Genomic DNA, 25,211 nt, shown 5'->3' with positions numbered 1-25,211 from the left:
GTGAGTCTCTGCTGTGAATTCTGGACGAGCTCCCTGGTGAGTCTCTGTGCTGTAAGGACCTCTCTTGGTCCCTAATGTGCCTGTGTGCCCTCACGTGTTTAATATATTGAGGCCTACTCTTTTACAACGTTCCTGACTAAGGAGCATAACTCCACACCAACTCACCTTTGCAGTTCTTGCTGCTGTTCACTCACCAAGTCATGTCCAACTCTTTGTGATCCATGAACTGAAGCACGCCAGGCTTCTCTGTCCATCACCATTTCCCTGAATTTTCTCAAACTCATGTCCATTGAGTAAGTGATGCCATCCAAGCATCTCATCCTCTGTCACCCCCTTTTCCTCTTGCCCTCAATTTTTCCCAGCATCAGGGTCTTTTCCAACAACTCCATACCAACTTACCTTGCTAATCATTTATAAAAATTTTAAAAATTACATAGCGTTGAAATGTGAACATAAGCCAATTTAACAGTCCACTGAAGTGCCAAGATTAACATGCTATACTCTGCATTGTAAAACAATAAAGCATTTACTTATTAGAAAAATCTCTCAAGATTTTTCAGTTATGCAAATAGATTGATTCTTGTATATCACCCATATTCTAAAATGGTATTTTGCATAAAGCAAGTACTTGACTTTAAAGCGAATGGATCCATAGAAAGTGAAAGTGAAAGAAAGTAAAAGTGAAGTCACTCAGTCGTGTCCGACCCTGCAACCCCATGGACTGCGGCCCACCAGGCTCCTCCGTCCGTGGGATTTTCCAGGCAAGAGTGCTGGAGTGGGGTGCCATTTCCTTCTCCTGGGTTGGGGATCTTCCCAACCCAGGGACTGAACCCAGGTCTCCCACAATGCAGGTAGACACTACCCTCTGAGCCACGAGGGAAGCCATGCCTCATTAATCTCCACATGCTTTCTGCTGAAATAAATGGAGTTTCTTGATATTACTATAGCAAGAACGATCAGACAAATAATCTTAGAACTTTATACGAGAATCTGAGACACCTAAACAGAGATATACAAAGATCTAAAATATGGACTACAACATCAATAAGAATAATTATAATCTTACCAATATAAGCTTCAGAATCACCAATGTACATTTCAATGCAATGACCAAGCATTGTAACAGAAAATGTATCATCTCGCCTAAGACCAAGGGCCTGCAGAAAAGATTCAGCCTGGTTATTACAAGAAAATCCATTTCTTTCTGACCGGCTTAAAGCATTGCCATGGATCTCATTTCTAAATATTCCAGGGAACTCAGGATAGCAGTGAAGGGAGGTTGTTAGCGGGGATACAGACAACATGAGTAAGGCTATCATCTGATAACTGCTGAAGCTGGGTGATGGGTACATGGAGTGTCATTACACTATTCTATCTTTTATGTTTGAAATGCTGCCCTCCAGAAGGATTCTTTAAAAGCCTGTGAAGCCCTCTGTATTAATTAAAATGTAGAAAAGAAAGAAATTATGTAACACTCAAATACAGACATTTGAAAGGTCACAAAACCTAGAAAACTTGCTTAGTCCACACTCCTGCCTGCTCAACAACTATCTGGTCATCTCGGTGGTACTTCAGGAATTCATCTTTCCTGAAATCTCTAGCCAACCCTTGCAAATCAGTTACAAATCTATCATTCACTAATTTAACTTTGAAATGTTGTATTTTCTCATATTTTATCTCTTTCTCCAAATACAGTTATTTCATCAATTTCAAGACCCACGTTTTTTCAAATTCTAGCATCTGAACTTCGGAAGTCTTTCAACAGGTGGCTTCTTATTACTGCTGTCAGCTGGTCTCACTGGGTGAGCAGGCCTGTGCCAGCAGTGTGGGCCTGGCGGCCACATCAGTAGTACCAACCAGACCACACACCACCTGAAGAACGCCCAAAGGAGGCACCGAGTTGTGGGCATTATCCAGAAACGTTCTGGCACACTTTCTGACAGAGTCAATGCCGCTAGCTGGGAAAAGCCTGAGTGGGGTACGTGTACCGGCATGTGGACACAGTTTTGGGAAAACAGGAATATTGATCACTTGGTACAAAAGTGACTTAGAAGAACCAAACTCTGAATGTGAAGAACTGAATACCCTAACAATTTCACTTATCTCTTCTGTTATGTAGATAGCAGAGTGCTCCCTGACAAGAATCTATGCCCTAATATGTCCAAAAGAGCACTTTTTCTAACAAACAAACAAAAAAAACAACGTGACAGGAAAGAATTGCATTAAAGTTAAATGGCAACGTAAGTTCTGATACAGTCATTGTGCTTTCTAATTATTAACGATGGCTTAGGCCTGATGAAACACTGCACGTGGATTAAGGAGAGAGCCTGTCCCAATGACAACCGCAGCAGTTCTGCTCATGTAAGGGCAATTACTTGTAAGTCATAAAGACTGGAGTTCCCAAAGGGCTCCCTAGACGTGCACCCAGCTCAGCTGCGCTGACAGATACTCAGGTAAGGCTCACATCTGAGAACTGTAAGACAACTCACACACTTTTCTCTGCAAAGAAAAGAGTAAAATGCAAGGTTGCCTGAAGAATTTCAAAACGTACATTTTAAACTGCACTTCTCTCAAGTAAGAAAATATTGCCTAGAAAAGATGTTTCAAACAAGTGGTAACTCTCAACCAGATTTCAAGCTCTTGGTAGAAACAAAAAACGTACAGTGTGGAAATAGTCCACAGCGTTCTCAAAGTTGCCCATCAGGCTGTGAATGTAGCCGATGGCAGAGTAGGTGGACGCGTTCTGAGGGATTAACACCAGGGCCTGCCGGTGGTAGTCCAAGGCCTCAGCATACTTCCTATGAGGAGGGGACAGGAAGAGAGGAGCAGTCAGTGAGTACAGCGGGTTTTCCCAGATGGGCACACACAGAAACACCTTCCTATATTAGAGTCACAGTCTACACGGCAACACCCTTCACATCCACTGTGTATCCACCTCAGTGTGTCTTCCAGCCGAGTGTAGACAGTCCTACAGGGCCACCGGCTGAATCCCATCCTTGGCTCTTGGGCATGGCCCCTCATGCAGCAAGGCCTCTGTTGGGTGCAGGCAAGCCTCCCAGCCAGGGGTGGTTCAAGGGACTAAACGGTTTTGCTGTAAGGCCCACAGGAGTCACCTGGAGCAGCATTCCCCCAAATTTTCTAGAATACCTGCTCTGTAGAAACCCTGCTGAAAAAAGGTTTCGTGCACGATAATGCTTGGGAAACGCTGCAGTTCATCATGCATAGTAAAGACTGCAAGATATCCTGAAAAACCTGCTAAACTTTGAGTAACTTCAAGGTCATCAAACTTGAAACTAACCAGAGAGTCTCTCTTTCAACTGTCACCTAATATCACACCAGTCATCACTCTGTGAAACTGGCATCTAGAGGAGAGCAGCAAGTTAGGCGCAAGTACGGCTTCAATTCGGCCCTGCTGTCCTAATTCCTCTAAAGTAATTTTAACAGTAAACATTTTTAATCCAAGAAAACAGAAGTAATTATTATTCTCAATATACTTCTAAAATAAATTTATACTAACAAAGGTAATAAAAACATTTCTTCTGCTGCTTGCTATATCTGAAGAACCAAGTACAAGGAAACTAAAGCATCTCAAAATTATGGAAATAGAAAAAAAACTATGGAAATAGCTACACAAGATTAAGTAAAATTTTAGTCACAAAGAAAATTTCTGAAAAATGCTTTACTTCACTTACTTAAGTTTTCTGCAGACATGGCCCAAGTTGTTCAACAGAGGTTCCCATTTGTCAACTGTCACCTAAAACAAAGTACAGCAGACGGCGACTCACAGGCGGCTCCGCCCTGCCCGCCCGCACGGCAGGACCTCACTTGTCTGCGGGGATCCCCTGGTGCTTAAACAGCACTGAGCCAGGGTTAGTGGCTTCTCCATCTTTCCCACTGGAGGACACTTTCTGAGGTTCATTTTATTAGCACAATTTTGTCAAAGAGCCCATCTATGCCTAAAGAGGCTCAAATTCTGGACCTCCAGCCCAGAATTCTCCATCTGCCTAGGACATGTTTCCACTTAGAAATCTCACAAGCACTTCAAATCCGACAAGTCACATGCTAACCTCATCCTCTCTCCTATCATCTCAGCTCAATAACATCACCCCTCTGAGTGCCCCACACAGGTCCATGCCATCCCCGACCCAACCCCTCCAGGAACCACCTGCTTATCAGACTCCTCACAGAGCTCCAACCCCACCACTGACGAGTCTTGTCTGACCATGCCTCCCATGTGAGAGCTGCTCCTGTCCCTCCATCATCTCAAGATGAGGTGCAAACTCTCACGTCCTTTCAAGGCCCCTGGAGACCCACATTTCGCCCTCCTGCCCTGTTTCCTGATGTTCTCTGTGAACTTACTGAAGTTTTGCACATTCCCTTTGCAATAGCTGAAATGCCCTGCTCCCTACTTCTGCCTGGCTAGCCGTCCACCTTTCAGGACTGAAGTGCATTTCCTTGAACCCAGAAGGCTGTCCTGACCCACCCACAAGTCTGTGTGAAAGTGAAGTCGCTCAGTCGTGTCCGACTCTTTGCGACCCGTGGACTGCAGCCCACCAAGCTCCTCCGTCTGTGGGATTCTCCAGGCAAGAGCACTGGAGTCTGTGTAGGTTCCTGTATTTCCTCAGTTGCAGCCCTTCCTGTGCACGGCATTGTTACTGGCAGTTTACATCTGCACTGATCTGAGAGCAGTCAGTATCGAGCCAGTTCTCAGGTGCCTACCAGCTCAGAGCTCAGGACACAGCTGACAGGCAGCGGTGAGGCAGGACCAAGTGAATCCACAGACCTGACCACACCCTCTTAACTCCCCTGAGCCCAGCTCTGGGAGGCACTGCCCACGTCAAAGAAACAAATCCTCTAAGATTCTTAGGCGCAAACAAAGTCACACAGTATCTTTGCCTCCTCGTGTAACTTTGTAATGGGTACTTGGCAAGTTTAATAGTATTGTGCTTTTACATTTAAACCATTACTTTAAATGTCTGTAAGAACCCTAAGTGCCTTCAAATCATCAAAGTTATAATTTCAGTTTCAACTGTGCTTTGCAACAGTGCATCTCAAACTTCTCTGTGCATGAGAATCGCCTGAAGTCTTGCTAACACTGCAGATTCTGGTTCGGCCACACAAGGTTCTGCGCTTCTAACAAGCTCCCAAATGATGCCAATGCGCTGCTCCGGTCTGAGGGGCAAGATCCTGAGGTAGTCAACCCTTTGAAAACGGGCAAGGTCGTAAGTGCAGCCCTGTGTCAGCAGAAACACACGCGTCATCCAGACCACCCGAGACTGAACTGGGGACGACCCGCTCCTATCAGACGTGCAGACGCACAGAGCACAGCGTTTTTAGGCTCATGTGACAAGAGGCCAAAGTAAGCAAAGCTGTGTCTTCAGGGACAAGTAAGCCGTCACCGGGCAGGGAGCCCAGGGGAGCCCCGTCTGTCTCCTCAGTAAAGAGAAACTGACAGCTGAGGAAGATGCGTGCTGTGGCGAAGTGTTCCTGTGGACAGGACAGACAGGACAGAATACGCCAACATGGCTGTGAATAAAAAGAATCGGGGCACGAAGAGCAACAACACGTGACCTACGGACGTGCACGGGGCCCACCGCTGCCCCATCTAATATAATATCAGTGTTCAGCACACCCAAGAGAGCTGGGAGCACAAATTCACGCATCTTTCAGGAACCAGAGCCTGGTTACAGAGCTGAACATATCTTAAATACCAGGTAGGGAAGAACAACAACAGGTCTAATTTTAATTACACCTGGCCCTGTTCCTGCAGAAATGGAACCTGTTGCCACAGGCACCCATTCATCAGAAAGAAAGGACAAGTCAGGAAGGACAGTGTGCACCCCCTTCCAGGACCCTCACATACTCTCCCTACTGAACCACCATCAAATGCATCCCGATTACGCCCACAGATCAAAACTAGAGCCTCCGAAGAAGCAAACAGGCAACTGCCCTCTCACACTCATTTTTCACCATGTACCACGATAAGTCAAATACTAACAAACACTTGCTATGATAAATATTAGGCTAAGACATGCTAGGCAAAACAAATACTATTTTCTTCATTCAATACTAAAATACTTATGAGTGTGTATGTATTTACAGATATTATATAGAATACCTCATTCCCAATTGCTTTAATTTTTTCCAAAGCATCGAGAAACCATTTTTCTGCTGTTTTCCATCTAAAATAGAGGAGAGGGGGAAAGTTGTAGTTTATTCAAAATTGACACATATAAACATTTTAAAAATATTTGAATTATCTTCTACTAATAATAAAAATGACATAAACATCTGTAATTAGTTTTTTTTAATTCAAGTGAGACAAATGATTACTTTTATGGCATTACCTTCACAAGAGCTCAATACTTGGGAGATACAGCATATTCTCATTATTCTGAGTAATCGGGCTCTACAAAGACTGTGAACAGCACTTTAGCCAACACTGAACCACCGCTCCCAGTGGAAAAACCATGCCCCTCTGCTCGCAGGCTCACCAGCTGTTCAAAGTACCTGCTTCACACACGCTTCAGTTTGGCACCGTCTTACTTAATGTATATTGTTGATTCATTAACACTGAACCCACAGCAAAAGCACTGTGACTGCTGCCTGCACAGAGCCTGTCTAACCCTACACTCTGTTCAAGGCACACCTCGGCCTCCCAGCACTCAGCACGCAAGCAGCACTCCGGCATTCTGCTTGGGGTCATTTTAAACTGGGAAGCAACCAAGAAAGCACAAGGCAGAGGGGACGGCAGAGGGGCCTAAAACAGACTCCAACTAAATGGACTGAATGAAATTATTACTATACATTATTTTAAAAGGCTCCATACTCATAAAGACTAGATAACCCAGTTTTTAGAATGCACACCAGTGCCACAAAGAACACCACACTGGTGCTAATTTACTGGTTTAAAATGTACGCATGGTTAGTGCACAGGATCACAGGCAGTTCTTTCGCTGTGATACCGAACTGCCTGCTCTGTAAACATGCAGGGCAACAGCAAGCCTCAACCAATGACCAGGAAACTCAGAGGCTGGGCCACTCTAACTGGTTAACTTTTGGATTAACTGGTAACTGAAAGGGAAACATTTTTGTTTCAAAATTGTGAGAAATCTTTATCAAATGTATGAATCCAATTCCCGGTCAACAAAGAGATGACAAGGGATTCTGCAGTGCCTCCAGGCCACCCTGCAGTGTCCAGGCCTGGACCTAAGAGCTTGTGCCAGCCCACAGTGAAGGGGACCAAAACCCGGGTTTAGTATTTTTAAAGACTTCCAAGGTAATGGTTGCTATTTCTTTTTAACTGTCCACCTCCTTCTAAAATAAGACACCTATCAAGAGTCACTGGCCACTTAAGGTTAAACTCTAGTGATCAAGGTTTTGTTCTGTTTACAGAAAGGAACAAAAGGGCTCCCGTTGGTACTTACTCTCCATTTTGAAATGCAACCACTCCAACCTCGTGCATAACAAAAGGATCTTCTGGCGCGATGCTTAGAGCTTGGCCAAAGAATCTTTCAGCCAATTTTGAGTTATTGGTCAATCCATATTCTAATCCAATATAAAGCATTGGCAAGTGACACCTAAAAGTATTGGAAAAGTTCACACATTCAACACTCAAAACTTTAAAATTCATATTTTCAAACCCTGTCTGCAAAATTACTTAACATACCAAAAAGAGCACTTAGCTTTTTTCTAACTCTTCATTTACTAATATTTAATGAATATCTAATAAGCTTTTAGAATAATCAGCTGCCACTTCTAGAATCTAACAGCAACCTATTTACCCTTTATTTTCCATTGAAAGTGAAAGTGAAGTCGCTCAGTCGTGTCCAACTCTTTGCGACCCCATGGACTATAGCCTATCAGGCTCCTCCCTCCATGGGATTCTCCAGGCAAGAGTACTGGAGTGGGGTGCCATTTCCTTCTCCAGGGGATCTTCCCCACCCAGGGATCGAGCCCGGGTCTCCTGCACTCCAGGCAGACGCTTTAACCTCGGAGCCACTATTCTACAGTAAAAGACACAAACGAAACCCTTGTGGAGCAGAAGGGCGGGCCCCAGGTGTTTGCCTCCATGCCCCTAGCCAAGGAGGTTTTCCTCTCACTGACTCAGCAGCACAGACCCCTCACGGCTGTGCTCAGTGACCCCTCCCACTATGCAACCAGCCCCGCCCTCGAAGGGACTTCACTGCATCGGTTCTTAGCAGTTCTATGCTAAAGAGCTTGGGATACGTCATATTCCATTCTCATAGCCTCTGACTAGGCAGAGGAACTAATTTACTTGAATTTCATCTCTTCATGCTGTCAGACAGTGGTCACAGTAAAAGGACCCTTCCCTGAAGATGGTCAGACAATGTCAGTGAGCGCTGACCGCCGGGCTCCACTCCAGAGTCACGACTGAAGTTACAACCGTGCTGCCTACAGAAGCGCCACCAAGAGCCTCTACACACATACCTGCAGGAAGTATCGGGCAATTACTAACCCCAGACAGTAACTCAAATCCACATAAAAAACAGACTGCCAATAAAGGTGATTACATTTCATCTTTCTTCTCTTGACTGATAGGTCTAACGTACCCAGAAATGTAACGTTTACCGTTAACAGCACAAATGAGGTGGTGGGAGCAGAAGCTGCCCTGGAGTGAGGAAGCACGCCTGACTGACTGAGGAAAAGCACGTGACACCCAGAGCATCTTGCAGGAAGAAAGCATGAACCCTGGAGCAAGGAGGAGACACCGGAATAAGGACACGCGGAGTAAGGGGCCGTGGAGTAAGGGAGCAGTGTGTCCTGGAATAGGCAAGTGACACTGGAAACTATCTTGGAGTGAGGAAGCAAGGAGTCCCGGAGTAAGAAAGTGACACCAGACAGGATCTCAAATTCACAGGAACAAATGAAGAGAACTTGAAACAGGAAAAAAAGGTCAACGTAACAAAGAACATATACCTGGTCTCCGTCTCACAGCTTCTTTGAGAAACAGCATCACACACTGAAGTCACTACAATGACGGATAACCAAGAGTCTGCGGATTGCAGATCGGCCCAACCAGAAACACTAACGGGGGTCCTCAGGCTGGAACAACAGATCTGCCCAACCAGAAACGCTAATGGGGGTCCTCAGGCTGGAACAACAGATCTGCCCAACCAGAAATGCTAATGGGGGTCCTCAGGCTGAAACAAAGACACTCAGACAGTAACTCAAATCCAAAGGAAGAAACAATTTGGACAAGACAACCGCAGAGCTAAGGGCAAGGCAGTGTGAACGTATTTCTGTTTGCAGCTCTTCCTGAACGTCACCTCCTGAAATTAAGCTGGTTTTGTCCCTGGCTGCTGGCACAGACCACCTAGAAGCCTGGGGAGTTCCTGAGTGAGAGGTGTGTCCTTTGTCATGCACAACAAGCCCCTCCTGATTACACCCAGTTTACATTAACGGGGACTCAGAGCGAGGCTGGTCACCAGAAGGCCGGGTGCTGAGAGGACTGGAACGTTCAGCCCCACGCACAGACTTCCTGGTAGGGAGGCTGAAGGCTGCACTCTGGAAACATTCCTGACCGCGAGACCCCAAGAGCTTCCGAGCTGGTGAACACAGCACGGTCCCGAGACAGCTGGAGGCTGCATGCACTCCTACCCACCGACCCTGCACTGCCCTTCTCTTCCATTTGGTTCTTCCTGAGCCGTATCATTTATGATGAACAAAACACTTTCCTGGATTCTGTGAATCATTCTGGCAAATAATCAGACCCGAGGAGGAGCTGCGGGAATCCCAGATTTACAGCCAGTCAGTCAGAAGGACAAGTGACCCAGGACCAGCGTGAGAACTGAACTGACTTGTAGCACTCTGCAGGTGTCTGGAGAATCAGAGAACTGGCTGTTAGTGTTGCAAAGTACTCTAGTCAGTAGTCAGTATTAATCCAAAGTAGCTTGTTTAAGATGTTAATTGTAAACCCCCAAGATAAGGACTAAAACGTCAAAAAATGTACTATATGAAAAAAACAGGGAATTAAAGTGGTAATTACAAAGTATCTAGTCAAAGAAAGAGCAGTAAGGAGAAATCGAAGGAAAAAAGACATAACATATCAAAAAGCAAAGCAAAATGCCAAGCATAAATCCTACCTTATTACTAACTATATTATACACAAATGGATAAAATGCCAACAAAAAGCAAGAAATTGGCAAAGTCAATAATAAAACCATGTTCCAACGATCTGTTGCCTACAAGTGACACACTTTAGATTCAAAAGACTCAAGTTGAAACTGAAAAGACTGAAAGAGATACACCACGCAGATTACAACAAAAATAACCAGGAATGGCTACAGTAAACTCAGACAAAATCTGTTACCAGAAACAACTAAGGATGTTTTACAAAGATAAAAGGCTAAATCCATCAAGAATCTAACAGTAGAGACCCCAAAGCTAGTAGTGAAAACTGCCAGAATTGGAGGGAAAAAGACAATTCAACAGCAACATTTGGAGACGTCATTAAGGAAATCAGCTGCTGTTTGAAAACGTGCTTTACACCACTTCATGGGCATCAAAGACCCACCTGTTTTGGCTAACCAACGGAAATACGAAGAGGGTATCTGCTTTTATGGGAAAGAAGCGTTCCATGACTTCAGCTTATTAAAGGTTTCACAGAACACTCCACTTGTGACAAGGGGAGACCCACACCCACTTGCAATCGTGAATGAAATCACGAGGTGAAGCGACAACTGAGGCCGTGAACGGCACTGTGGCCAGCGGGACCCGGCAGCAGCGCGCTGGCGGAACGGGGGGCGGCGGGACCCGGGGCGGCGAGCAGCGCGCTGGCAGGGGTGGGGCTCCCGGGCACGGGAGGGCTGCTATGCGGTGTCCTCCGGGACAGGCGCGCTAGGTTGCAAGGAACCTCAAGAAACCCAAAACACTGAAATCACAGAGTACGATCTTCAATCACATTGGAGTTAAACTAGAAATAACTGAAGGAAATGTTGGAAATTCACAAATACCTGGTAATTATACAACACACTCTTAAATAACCAATGGCTCAAGAAGTCATAAAGAAAATTCTAACAGATGTATGCAATTTCAAACAATTAACCAAACACAGAGTAAGCTAAGGGAATACAAAGCTATTCTGATGAGGAAGTAAAACGGAGCGGAAAATGATATTCATCCTGATGAGGTGATGTGAAAATTTAATTAGAAAAGTGCTCGACTGGGAAACATTACCAGTGTTAATCATATAATTAATTATTGATTTCGACTCTTGATTAGTAACTAAGAAGTAACTGTTACTTGTTAGTAATAACTATTCTGGGTTTGTGAGCACCCAGAAGAGCAAAATAAAGCTAGCAGACTCTGGCATTTGGTCAGAAGAAAAGACCCACAGTAAGTCATCATTCGCTGAAGTTCACCAGATTGACAGATTAGGGGTACCTGCGGACACTGAGCCAAGCTTCAGCAAGGCAATGAAAAGCATCTCGCAGGCTTGGTGAACAGAATGGACTGGGTACGGGTCTAGGTGGGTCAATAACTGGTTGAACAGCTGTAATCTGGAGGACTGTACCAGTAATGTCAGGATCACGGACTTATGGACTGAATGTACGTCTCCTCCCAAACCCATACCTTAGGCCCCATGCTGGCCCCCAGTGACTACACTCAGAGAGAGGGCCTATGAGGAAATACTAAAGGTCAGATGAGGGTGTAAAGGTGGGGCCCCAACACAGCAGGGCTAGTATCCTACAAGGGACGGCAGAGCAACCTCCCTATGAGGACACAGTGAGAAGGCAGCCGCCCGAAGGCCAGGATGAGAGCCCTCACCAGGCACCAAGTCGGCCGGCCAGCCTCCAAGAGGGGAGAAACCGGACTCCTTTGGTTTAAACCACTGTCTGTGTTCTCTGTCATGGCAGCCTGAAAGACTAGGATTCTTAGGGAACGGTGTCCTTTATAATAGTTTCATGGACAGCTACTTAGATATCAAAGCCACACACAGAAAATCTAACACACTTAAAAAAGCTAGGACCCTAAACAAAACAGACGCAGGACTGAGCACCAGCACACCAACCCCAACAAACGCCAGTCAAGCAAGCAAGGCAAGGCAGCCGACCTGCATGGAGTGCCTCCTGCGCGCCAGAGCCTGGCCCCGGCCTCTAGCTAGGGTAGGGCTCCTTCACCGCTCCTCAGTCAGCCCAGGCCTAAGCGTTGCTGTTGCTCCTGTTTCTCAGGAGGTGCGTGACTGGCCAAGAGCAGCAGGCACCCTGGCACGCCCACCGCCTCCCCACCAGAGGTAAGGCTGTGGTCGGCAGAAGCAGCCCACACGAGAGGACAGGGCAAGGTGAAACTAGTGCAGACCTGAGAGGAGCCAGCAGGAAGCACAGCAGCGCTCTGCTCCGCAAAGCAGCACGCTGTGAGGGCTCAGGTAGCACCAACGCATTTAACAGACATGCACTCACAGCACTGGCAGGCTCAGTCCTGAATCTGAATCATGCAAGAAGCCCCACAAACACCTTCTGCACAGAAGCAGCGTACAAGCAGCCTCCCTGCTCACGGACCCTGCCACTGCTGTACGACCTCCTCCTCCCAGCGGGCGCGTGAGCTCCCCTCTGTGCTGGTCAGGATAAACTACTCGGCAGAGTCAGGCCGCCCACCTAGCTACTTCACAAGCATAAGCTACTAAGGAGACACACTACGCTTTAGCAACCCAGTGGCCGAGACGGTGATGACGAAACCCCACTTGCTGCATCAGCCTGGCCCGCGCACCCTTTCATCAGCTGCGCTGCGGTGAAGTACGCGGCCATCGCCTGGTCATGCTCACTCTCGACTGCGAACGAATGCCCGTACGCGATCCATGCCGGCCCGTAGGTCTTCTCCAGCGTCGTAGCTTTGCTGAAAGATGACATTTCATTCACATGTGCAATGTTTAAACTTGTTAGGTTAATTTTATGTCACTTGACTATTTCAAGGACATCAGAATTATGTCAATGAATGAGCTGTCAATGTATTAAACACTAATGTAACACTGTGTTAATTCACTTGAAATAAAATAATGCTTAATAGTACAAGCAAAATTTTAAGCAATTTTAGGAGAGGTCCACAACTTCCTAGGTATATAGTGGAACCCATTAGCTTTCTGCATAGACTTTACAAACATTACTTGACCCAGGAGCTTCATTTCAAAGTGGAGGAGAAAACCAGCAGCAGCAGGATCCTTTTAATGAAGGTCTGCTTCAAGCCTCGAATGGACCATCTAACCCTGGTAACTTTCAGGGTTATTTATGTTTTAAGGGTAAGTATATCGAGGCTGGAAAGATTAAGTGCCACCTACAGATGACTTGGAGACTCATGCTAGTTCGATGGACAGGACTACATAGTTTTACACAGTCTTCAACTAGGTGACCCACAATTAGGAATAAAGACGGTATATCGCAAAACATGAAAAATATAAAGGGTGAGATTCCCACTTTCTTAGCATTTTATTTTCTAAGATTTCTTTTACCCAGATGGTCCCTGTTTCACATAGAATTTGTCACTGAATAAGCACAGTAAATCAAAGCAGCACAGCCCAAGAGAACTGCTATAACACGAATCATCCTGCTCCCAAAAACACAAGCACAGGTTCCTAAGGTGCTGAGCCCTCCAACAGTCGGATTGCCCGCCCTAATCTTCCCCTAGTGCAGGGTCCTCTCCTCTCATCTCATCTTCTCAACAACCCTGGCATACAGATACATCACTCCCCATTTCACGGGAGAGGGAGGATCAGAGGAATGAACTCTCCCAAGGAATGAGAGCTAGGAAGTGGCAGCATGGTGTCTCGAAATCAAGGCTGGGTCCAAAGTTCATGAGCTTTACCACAGATCCGTTTTCTATTCCGTTCGCATGGAGGAGTCACAGGTATTACCGAGCTGTTTCTGTACTAGAGTAATTGAATAACACTGGTTAGGCAGCTGGACTGGGCCGCGTGGAGCTCCTCAAGCTAACACCACAGCAGATCCTTACGTAAACCTGTTCACTTTGCCAAGCATCCTGATGTAAGCATTTATTTATTTATTCACTTGGGCTGCACGGCGTGGCGTGTGCGACCTCAGCTCCCACACCACGCACGGAGCCTGTGCCCTGGCAGGGGAGGCAGAGGCTCACCCACTGGCCCAGCAGGGAAGCCCCCAGGGATCCTGTTCCACAGGCACACTTAGTGACCCTGACCTCAGAGAGCTTCATGCAATTTCACAGTTGTGAGAAAAAGCCCTCATAGTAAGAGGTTAAAGCTACCTCTGTAAATAACAAACTCCCAAACTATTTCATGGTATTCCCTACTCATATTTAATCTCATTTATAAATAGAAATTTAAATGCATCATAAGCCCCTTGAAGACAAGGTCTATGCCACTGACTACTTTTATCTGCCCTTCTCCCGACAGCATCTTATAAAGAGCCGGGAACAAAATGGACACAACTGAATAAACTCTGAAGAGAACGCCTTCTTTCATACTGCTTTTAAAGCACCCGTTTCTGTATTGAAGCAGAAGATGAAGAATTTACTTCCTGTAGGTTCACTACAGAGAGAGGAAGACAGTAAGTTCATACCTGAGATATCTTCTGGCATGTTCATTTTTATGACCAACCATGAGATAATAGCATCCCACTGCAAACCAAGACACCTAAAAAGTTTAAAATGCACCATGACCAAAGGCACGGAACCTTGCACTGGGAATCATCACACACTCAGTCCACGACAGAGCCTTCTCTGCACAGGCTGCCTATGGAAGGTCCTGGGTGAAGAGAGACCAGACTCTCGACAGCGGCTGCTCCAGGTGGCCCCCACCGTGTTCCTGCAGCATCTGAAGCACGAGGCCCCAGCTTGGGTCTACAGACTCCACCTCGTTAGCTAACTTCTCCTGCACTCATTTCTCCACTTTATGAACGGTTTCCATTATGGGCTGCAGATTCTGCTCAGAGATTTAAACTCTGACTCCTGACTTTTGTCTTTAAGCGCACGGCTTCTGATTCCATCTTCAACGTCTATGTTTTTGTTCTGACCCACGGAAGCTTGGAAGACACAATGACTCACTCAGTGCCTAATTCAGTAAGTTATCACGCATGCAACAGGAGGACTACCACGCAGGTGTTAACACTGCTTATGAGAGATTTATGACTTTCACTTTTAGTATTTAATTTTTCTGTATGTTAAATATTTTAAAATAAGAAGCATATATTATTCCTATAATCATAAAAAATAAAGATTTTTAAGTTATATACTAAAAAAATACTTTTGTGATTTGAAAACGTGAACACTGCTTCTAATGATCATAACCATTAGAAGAGTCTGCTCCAACAACTTACATTAAAATATCTGTATCAACTTAAATTTAGCCTCTGTCTAAACACCAGTTAAGTATTTTCTTAAAGTTTAGGTAGAAAAAAAATACTATAAGGAAAAAAAGTTTATATTTACTTACAGGATTACTAGGATATAAATCCACCAATTTATGAGAAAGATAGAAAAGTTCTACATTAGAGAAAAAGAAAAAAAAATAAAATTATTCATAGCAAACGCATTTTAAGATATGAGTTTCCCCCAGTTACAACTCTTTACAATCACATACACTGTGTTCTTGCAGCAGTGATTTTATTCTTTTCTTTCTTCCTAGACACAAAATTCATTTACCTGGTGCAACACAGAAACCCCACGAGCAGTCGCTGTGGCCGTCACTTACTCCTCACCCCACACCTGGTACTAAGGGGCAGGCGGCACTCGGGGACTGGAAGCCTGGACGAGCCGCACACGGCAGAGCGCTTCAGCACTAGGGTTGCTTCAGAGGCCTCGCCTGTCTCAGAGCCCACGTCTCCTACCCCAGGGGCCTGTTACAGACCATCTCAACCACCCACGGCCAGGTTGGCTGACCAAACTCTCCAGTATATCACATCAGCAAGGTGAGTTCCTCCTGAGTGACACAAAGACCAGGGTGGCTGGAGAGCCTGCACCCCCGGCAAACCTGCAGGAGACACGAGGCTGCAGGCCCGCGGATGGCACTTGCAGCAGCAGGCCTAGAGTTGGGGTGCCCGGCTACCCTTCTTGACAGAGCTGACTATTCATTTTAAAAGATTTAAGGGCAAATATGGTCCAAACTCTAAATGTTTCTGAAATGTTAAAATATGGAAAACATTAAAACTCTGCCTCTTTACAATTTCTAAAGTTACTGACTCTTGCCGTTTATAGATTTTACAAGAAAAAGAAAAAGGCAAACTGCCACCCAACACTATAAAGTTATGACATCTTGGAACACAAACTACATTTTAAAAAGGAAGCAGAAACTAGGGATAAAGGAAGCGTGTCCTGCTGCAGTGACAAGACAGACCACTGGTCAGTCTGACAAGAGCTTCTTCCCCCAACTGTCACCTGCAATTGCAACTACCCAGGACTCGAGAGATAAAATTCCCAGCTACAGAATATTTTTGTTATAAAAATTCTTAGTTTTAAAATAGCCTTACCATTTGCTTTATTCAGCTCTACAAGTGTTCCTATATGTACAGGTAAACAATTCGCATGGAAAGGATCTTTTTCCATCACTCTGAAAGTCAAAGCAGCACATTATGTATGTAGGCACAGACAGCAGGTAACAGCACTCTTTACAATTAGCTATGTTTACTTAAATAGTCATTTCCACATTACACACAATACTGTGGGTTATAATACATTTTTAGTTTCTTAACTCCATTATCCTCAGACTTTCTTAGTTAAGGCAATGATTAGGTTATAAATGAAAGTGAAAATCCTGATTTATTCAGAAGTAATAAATATAAACATCACTATAAACATTTACTTTAACAGATATAATTTAAGTGGTCTAATTATTTAGAAGGATCAAAAATAATATGAAATATTAAATGAATCCTACTTGTCAATTAAAATCTTTGTGAACTCAAGGATTTTAAGCAAGCCCAGGGACAAATGTGCACCGTGTACACAGAACTGCTGGTGGGGGAGGAGGCTTGGCAAGTGAGCCTGACACTCAGTCCCTGTGGGATTTTATTCGTCTCCACTACAACAAAGAATGGGCTTTATAAAACACGTGCCAGGATGGGATTCCCACACTTGCAAGTTATCACTGGGGAGGGACACGGACACTCCCGAGTTAATGACACGAAGCAACAAGTGTGCGCAGGCCTCTGTCTGTAGACTGCTCTCCTGAGGCAATACCCGCTCTGTACTCTGCAAAGGCTCACCCATCAGTTGACATTGTTCAGAAAGCATGTCACACACCCTGCTCATGTAAAGCGGGCTATACTCTGTGTTCCTACACAAAAGTTAAGTGGACGTACTTACACAGAAGTCAGCTTGTAGCACATTTTAAAATCACAGTTATAATAATGTCTTTCAGCTAAAGACACGACCACATCCAGATTCTCCTGCAAACCATCCACAGACTCAGGGATGACAGTCTCACTAGGCTTATTATACTGAAAAAGAGGAATGCAGACATGGCTCAGTGGGAAGCACCGAAGGCGTGCTCAACCTGACCCAAGCGTTTCAATGTCTAATACACAGCAGGTACGACACTCTCCAAACTCCCAGCTTCAAGTGTTACCAACACTCCTTTCCCAAGTCTGATTCTCTTCTCACTTTTAACACAGAATTCCATGGTGGGAAGTATTTTACAAAGTAGTACAGGAAGCATAAGAAAAAACCCTCTTTTTCACACAACATCATCCCATTATCTGACAGTTTCATCTTTTAAAAGTAAAAGTTGTTCCTGGGAAAAAGACATATTTTTGAAAGCTCTGTTAGGAATCATATTATTTAAAATATCCTATGTGTATTCCTGCAAATGTGCTAAACTAATAAAAATTAATGTTTAAATTCTTTTTTTTTAATTTATTTTTTATTTTACTTTATAATTCTGTATTAATGTTTAAATTCTTAACCCATAAAAGAATAGAGAGCAAATTTAAAGAAAGAAATACGATACTTACATAAAGCAAACACTAACTTGGTATTTTAACTTACCTTTTTCAACTTGTTCTCAAACAGAAAACGTAGCAATTCCTGTTCTTCAGTGCAGAGCTTGCTAAGAGGTAGTGATTCAAGAAGTTCTTTTTCTAAAAAATATTAACAAAAAAAAAGAACATCCTCAGTAATTATGGTGACAAAAATCAGCAACAAAAATCATTCTTCTATAATTCTTGGTCTAAGCATACAGAGCTCAAAAGAAAACGACAAGATCAAATGTACTACAGAAAACTAAGAGCCAGGTGGTGAGAACTGTGCAAGAGCTGCGCGGACCTTCGGGCAACTCGAGTCTCCCTCAAACGCGAGAGCCACCCCAGCCTCAGCACGACAGACTCTGGGGACAATCTCTGCCATGCTGGCTGTCCTCTGCCCTCCACCCACTAGGTTCCACAGGCAACCTCCTACCCCCACCCGGACCTGCCCCCAAGCTGAGACTGACTCTCCCCAGACACTGCCAAACATCGTCCAGGGGACAAAACCATGGGCTGAGAACTCATGAGGCCAAAATAGTCTGAGTCTGTTAACACATCCCCACCCTCTCTGCCTCTCTCCTTCAGGCGCTTCAGGCTGAGAACTCATCAGGCCAGAATGCGTCTGAGTCCAACACATCCCCACCCTCTCTGCCTCTGTCCTTCAGGCACCATGGGCTGAGAACTCACCATTGGGCCACAATACGTCTGAGTCCGTTAACACATCCCCACCCTCTCTGCCTCTGTCCTTCAGGCACCATGGGCTGAGAACTCACCATTGGGCCACAATACATCTGAGTCCGTTAACACATCCCCACCCTCTCTGCCTCTGTCCTTCGGCACCATGGGCTGAGAACTCACCATTGGGCCACAATACGTCTGAGTCCGTTAACACATCCCCACCCTCTCTGCCACTCTCCTTCAGGCACCTCACACCCCTGGCCACACGCTCGGTCAATGGCTCTCAGCCCACGCGTCACCTCAGAGCCGTCTGATGCCAGGGTCCCACCACAGATTCTGACTTGACTGGTTACTGTCAAACTCCTCGGGGTTTAAAGTGCAGCCATGCTGGGAATCACTGGATCAGACCCTGAATTCTTACAGAACCTCAAGTCGTCAAGACACTGACTGCCAGAAGCACGTCACAGGACTGGGCTCTGCAGTCGCGCTGAGGGTGGGGTGGCTCTCGCGTCTGCGGGAGACTCGAATTGCCCGAAGGTTCGCGCAGCTCTTGCACAGTTCTCGTGGCCTGGCTCTTAGTTTCCTGTAGTACATGCTTCACGTCTGAAGACATGCAGGAAGTGAACAGGCTTACTTAAAACCTGCACATAGCCTGCTATGGAGTCTACAAATTTCAGAAAAAAAAAAAACAAACAATATTAATTGTGCTAAACATAAAAACACCTGGGTATCCAAACCTTCTTGGGCTGTCAACATATGGTGGGACGTTAACAGATCAAATGCTTCAAAGCAATACACGTCAAGCTTCAAAGCTTCTTTATAGCTATAGGTAGCGAGGGTTCGGTTGTCTAGAGCATCATAGATTTTTCCTCGTAAAAGGCAAATGGAACTCTTTATCTGTTGGAAAAATAAGTCACATACTAAGTCAGTACTACTGAAAGTAATTTTGATCAAAAACCATATACTGTCCGAAGGCGAAGACTTTTTCTTTTAACACCTAGAAGGATTCACTCCATCTCAGCGTCAGACACAATATACATTATCAGACACATAAAAACAAAGTAAGACTTCTGCCATCTATCTTCCCTGGGCTCCCTCACTTCAACAAACCTTTACAACTCGGTCACGCATCACTGCTACTGTGTTCATACTTGCTCTGCCTCAGAGAGGGCAATAACTTAGCACACAGAGCATACACACACGCTAAGTAAACGTGAAGACAGTCTGACAGGTGTGTCTCAGGGACGACCCTTAGGAAGCACTAGAAAACCGGGAGCAATGCAGCATGGGGTCGGGGCCTGGCTTCGGGAACCGGAGAGAGGCGAGCTACAGTCCCAGCTGTGAGGCTCCCAGGGGGCCCTGGACCATGCTCCAGCTGCTCACGCCTCAGTGCCCCTCCTCGTCTAACTCACAGGCATGTAAGGGTCGGAGGTGGCGCCATCCGGAGCCAGCACCCGGTAAGCAGCTCACACAGCTGCCACCTCACTACTACCAATAACAAAAGGGTGGAGAAACCAGATTTCTGTTCCAGATTCTGAACCTCAAAAAACAAGTAAGTGAGCTTAAAGGTTGTCCAGAGACACCCTTAGGCTTCTCAGGTGGCTTAAAGAAGCTGCCTGCCAGTGCAGGAGACGGGGTGGGGAAGATCCCCCGGAGAAGGAAACGGCAACCCACTCCAGGAATCGTGCCTGGAAAATTGCCTGGACAGAGAAGCCTGACGGGCTATACTCCACGGGGTTGCAAAAGAGCAGGACACGACCGAGCGCCTGAGCACACACGCATGCAGACAGGCCACTAACTGGTCATGGGATGCAGGAGGGTCGTCACGAAACAGCAGAGGGCCTTATGGGGGAATCTCAGTCACGGGATGCAGGAGGGTCGTCACAAAACCACAGTCTGAAACAGCAGAGGACCTTATGGGGGAATCTCAGTCCTATGCAGGATCTGTGAGTCACTAAGAATATAAACTCAGTAAAATAAATACTGCATTAAAAATAAGTCATGCATCTCTTAGCAGTTAATGCATAAGAGGTCCAAAAGTAATGATCCTCAACTCGCTCATAAATGCATTTCCTCACACAAAGAACAATGTGTTTCTTCAAAAAAAAAAAAACCAAAGAATGTTTAGTATTCCTACCATTATATGGTGAAGAGCAGCGTAACCAAGTTCCTACATAGATAGGTTACAAAGAATAACTGGGATATGAAGGAATCGGTGGCTAACAGCTAAGTGATTTAGGGTCTCTTGCTGAAATTTTAAAATAAAGTTCTAAGGGTTATCACGGTTAGGGCTGTACAGCTCAGCAGACATACTAGAAGCCAATGCACTGTGCCCTTCTGAAGAATGACTGCATGTTCTGTGAGTCACATTCCAAGGAAGCTGCTTAAAAGAGGAGCAGTCCAGATTAGCAATCCGGCTATTACATTGTATTATTGAATCTCTGCCAGCAGGAATTTGCAATTTCAGGCAGGTATGAAGTACACAAACTGAAATACAGAAAATAACACAAATAGTAACATCAAACCACTTCCTGGAAAGAAACACCTAAGATAAGCAAGGTTTCTTGGGGGACCCACAAAACACTGTCAAAACAGAGTTAAGAAGGGGAAAGTGGGGAGGAATCTAAAGCACCAAAGGTGAGGAGAAGGAGCTTAAGTTTGCCTATTTCAGATTCAAGCATCTGAGGACACAACGACAACTTCTAACCGATGACTCAGAAATGTCTTAAAATCTTTTGGGGTTGGGAAAATCAAGTAAGTTGGCAACCCAACTATTTTAAGACTGTTATACTGAAGTAAAAGAAGGTGATTTGTATTTGCCCTCTCCTGTGGGCAATTCTCGCTGATGTCACCAAAGCTTCTCACTGCATCACTCACTGAGGACTGTGACGTTTCCCAGTCACTGGAGGGGTCTTTCAAGCCGCTCTCATCCTTCAAACATTTCTCAAACAGCCGTTTGTTGATTGGCTCCTCCATGTCAAGAATATCAAGAGCCTGCTGATGTTCTTTTGCAGCAAACTGTGTAGAAAACAGAAACAGCCTTCGTCACTTATGACTTCTGATACTAGACACACAGAGTCATTGTAGGTTTTAGAAGGTAATGACTATTGTACCCACTCATTACTTAAATTTAAAGTAGAATTTTCTTCATGCACATCAGCTTTTAGTAAATGGAGAATCGGTTTACTGAATTCTCACACTCATGTGAGGGATACAAAGATTCACAGCATTAAACCTTCACCAAACAAGAGCATACTTACGTGGCATCTAGCTGCAAGGTAGCGACATGCTTCATACAACTAGAAAAGAAATTAATCTATCAGAAAAGTGATCAAGATAACATGCATCTTCCATCAAAAAGAAAACTATAACAAAAAAGAGATCAAAGTTATCTTCATGATTCCTCTTTTACTCCCACAGAGAAAAGTCTTTTTAACTCATATGCATCGTGAACCTACTGTTTGCCAAGCACCAAGGATTCAAAACAGAATAAGGACCTGCCTCAAGGAGGTTGTAACAGGGGAGACATAAATACAGCACATAGTTTCTTTTATAAGCTATGAAAGAATCGCATAAAAAAATACTAGCCAGTTGAATAAGGAAACACCTCCAGGGGGAGAAGGTAGCTTGGGAGTTGGTCAGCATCCCAGCACTGAGTCTGAGTAGCTGTCACACATCTCAGGAGCTGCAAGCAGTGAGCGTGACTAGACACACACTCCACGCACTGACGGTGGTGGTGGCTCTATGACAACTGGAGAGAAATCACAAAACACCTGGGGGCGGTCCATGAATGCATCTGACTACATGAGTTAAAGTCGCTCAGTCATGTCCAACTCTTTGTGACCCCATGGATTATCAGTCCATGGAATCCTCTAGGCGAGAATACTGGAGTGGGTAGCCTTTCCCTTCTCCAAGGGAATCTTCCCAACCCAGTGACTGAACTCAGGTCTCCTGCATTGCAGGTGGATTCTTTACCAGCTGAGCCACAAGGGAATCCTGTAGGTACTGGGAAAGCACTGAGAAAGCGCTGAGTGGTACTGTGAGCGATGTAATCAGATCTGTTTTAGGAAGACCACCCTGTGAGGGTTTAAAGGATGAACTGGAGACAAGGAAAGGGGTGTGGGAAAGGTGATACTAAACCAGAGAGAGGCTAAAACAACAAACGGACAAATTACAGGCCTGATGTGCAGTGATAATCAGACAGAAAGGAATAGCCCAGACTTTCAGAGCCATTTAGAAAACAGTGTTGTCAAAACTTAGTGACTAGATGGGGAGTAGGGGAGGCAGGAGGGAAAACCAAAGTGACCTGAGATTAAGGAACGAGGACATTTGTCTTTGCCTTTCCTGGCGATTCCAAGGCAGGGACATGGGCTCCATCCCTGTTCAGGGAACTAAGCTTCCGCATGCCTCATGCTGAGACCAAAAAGAAACATACACAAGAAATTTCTCTTTACATTTCATAAGAGAAATTGAATCCTTTAAAATATTCTTCAAAGTATTTTCACATACAAAGAACATATACCTAAAATACTAGCCTAACAACAGTTTTAACACCTTTGGAAAGCTTTCAACACCTTCGCACTCACTCACTTTGTCCAGTTTCCGAGACCGAAGTGCGTGAGCCGCCCGGTGATACTGGGCTGTCAGGTAAAGACACTGAGCCAACCAGTAAATGTCCTGGGGGTCCTCTGGAGGGAAGATCACATAAACGGTCAGAGGCGCAGGTAAAGTAGAAAGTTCAGGATAGAGAAATCAGAAAAAATAGAATTTGTCACTTACCATGAGAGAGTGAAGCTACTTTATCTGCCCAAAATAGAGCACTCTGATACTGTTGCTGCATCATAAAAAGAAAAAAGCAGTAACTGCCCTGTTCTTTCAACAGTTTTACACAGATAGCTAGTATTACCAGAAGGCTTTAACACTATAACTAACCAATATCTCAATACAGTATTTTTTTTAACGTGTAGTATCAATCATATCTCTATCTTCTATCCCAGGTGAGTTTTAGTTCAGTGGTACCGAAAAAAAAATATATATATATATATTAAGACTGTTGACATACAGTTTAAGAAGACAGATTTTTTAAAAATTTATACTCTGCAAAAGTGCGTCAGCAGGTATTTAAGGAAGTGGCTAATTAAAGTGATCACTAGCAAAGTTCTCAGTCTTTGCCTCAGGCCTCCTAGATGCAAACCAGGAACTCTGCTGCCAATCAATGTGCGAGGAGGGATGCTCTGGGAGGGTCACAGATCTGCCCAACCTTAGCGCCTGGAAGGCTGAAAGCAGGCTGTCCCCTTCCTCACCCAGAGCCAGGAGAAAAGTGCTCCGGAAGAATTTGTTTAACTCATCTGACTTACTGCAAACCAATACAGTGTCCTGAATGTTGCAAACAACCAGGAACAATATTTCACATTCAGCTCCCAACAGTTCACACCGAACACGCTTTTCTCTCCCCTTCTTGGTTTCCAATTTATTGGGACCACATACATTTTACAAAGACTAGGTGACATCGTAGAGTAAAGGGATGCTGCTGATTCTGGAAATACGTCTTTGCTTAAACACTGATGCTCATTCAAGCGAAGGGCAGGGAGAGGAGGTGTAGTTAACACGAACTTTTTAAAGTACTGATTTTGACATTAGAAGTTTGTCTTTATCATTCTTCACTTAAACTTGCCCAAATAAGAAGGACAACCAAGCTTTAAACGTTTTCTATTTACTAGCGAAGTTCACAGGCCACCCCTCGACTTGCGCTCAGTACGAAGCGCGTGCTGAACTGGCCGGGCCGGGCCGGGCCGGGCTCGGGGGCGCCGACACGTGCCGGGCTCGCGGAGACGCCCGGCGCCCCGCGCTCCCCGGCCGGCCGGCCGCAGAAGGCCGGCGCTCGACTCCCCCCCAGGGCTCCGGCCCGAACCAAAGCCCAGGGCCGCAGGGCCGCGCGCCGCCAGGACCCGCGTCTCCAGACCCCCGCCCGCGTCCCCGGCCGGCCCCACCTGGTCCAGGTACTGCCGGACACGCTTCCGCAGCCGCTCCAGGTTCATGGCTGCGGGGCCGGGCCCGGTGTGCTCACCGCGTCCCGCTGCCCACCCGGCGGACCTGTGCCCGCGCCCGGCGCCCGCGCCAACGCCACTGGACCTCGCGCGGAGCCCGGGAACTTCCGCTCCCGGCTGGCCCCGCCCCGGAAGCCCTGCGCAAAGGCGTCCCTCCTGGTGCCGGAAACGGGCGTCGCGCCGTGCGTTCCGAGGCGTTCTCTGGCCCTCTCGGTGGCCAGGGCTGTCTTGCGGAATGCTAGGTTGTTTTCTGCATCGTCCAGTTGTTGCAGGAATTCTGATGTCCGTTCAGCCGGAATCCCCCACTCTTTACCCTCTTATCCACTGCAGTCTCCCAGGTGGTGTCTGATCGCCCTGTCCTGCCTTCAGGGAGAGCCCGTGAGGTCCGGGGCCTCCTCCAGTCCTTCTCCTCTGGCTGCCCCACGCGAGCCCCTTGGCTGCGCCTTCCCACTCGCGTGTGCTGCCTCCTGAGTTAACCCGTTTCTCCCTAGCTGCAAATTTCCATCGCAGAGGTCCTTGTACCCGTGTTGACAGTTTCCCA

At 45.8% G+C, this 25,211-nt stretch overlaps 1 protein-coding gene across 1 annotated transcript in view; it reads right to left on the bottom strand.

The window, feature by feature from the left end:
* Positions 1-24,782, bottom strand: part of CDC16 (cell division cycle 16) — a 27,243-nt gene extending 2,461 nt beyond the window's left edge. Inside the window, exons 1-17 of the mRNA XM_040267505.1 lie at positions 24,614-24,782; positions 23,403-23,457; positions 23,214-23,311; positions 21,884-21,922; positions 21,501-21,641; positions 19,361-19,520; positions 17,971-18,062; positions 17,290-17,423; positions 16,455-16,534; positions 15,422-15,471; positions 14,550-14,623; positions 12,730-12,855; positions 7,428-7,580; positions 6,119-6,182; positions 3,693-3,754; positions 2,663-2,798; positions 1,067-1,157 (exon numbers count right to left, since the gene is read on the bottom strand). Coding sequence (XP_040123439.1) covers positions 1,067-1,157; positions 2,663-2,798; positions 3,693-3,754; positions 6,119-6,182; positions 7,428-7,580; positions 12,730-12,855; positions 14,550-14,623; positions 15,422-15,471; positions 16,455-16,534; positions 17,290-17,423; positions 17,971-18,062; positions 19,361-19,520; positions 21,501-21,641; positions 21,884-21,922; positions 23,214-23,311; positions 23,403-23,457; positions 24,614-24,661 — 1,603 coding nt within the window. The 5' untranslated portion in view covers positions 24,662-24,782. The remainder of the gene's footprint in view (positions 1-1,066; positions 1,158-2,662; positions 2,799-3,692; positions 3,755-6,118; positions 6,183-7,427; positions 7,581-12,729; positions 12,856-14,549; positions 14,624-15,421; positions 15,472-16,454; positions 16,535-17,289; positions 17,424-17,970; positions 18,063-19,360; positions 19,521-21,500; positions 21,642-21,883; positions 21,923-23,213; positions 23,312-23,402; positions 23,458-24,613) is intronic.
* Between the last annotated feature and the right edge of the window lie 429 nt (positions 24,783-25,211).

This window comes from Oryx dammah, unplaced genomic scaffold (assembly GCF_014754425.2).
Source record: "Oryx dammah isolate SB20612 unplaced genomic scaffold, SCBI_Odam_1.1 HiC_scaffold_24, whole genome shotgun sequence".
In the NCBI taxonomy this organism is placed as follows: domain Eukaryota; kingdom Metazoa; phylum Chordata; class Mammalia; order Artiodactyla; family Bovidae; genus Oryx; species Oryx dammah.
Note: the sequence above shows the minus strand (reverse complement) of the source record. Positions and strands in the feature narration are given on the sequence as shown.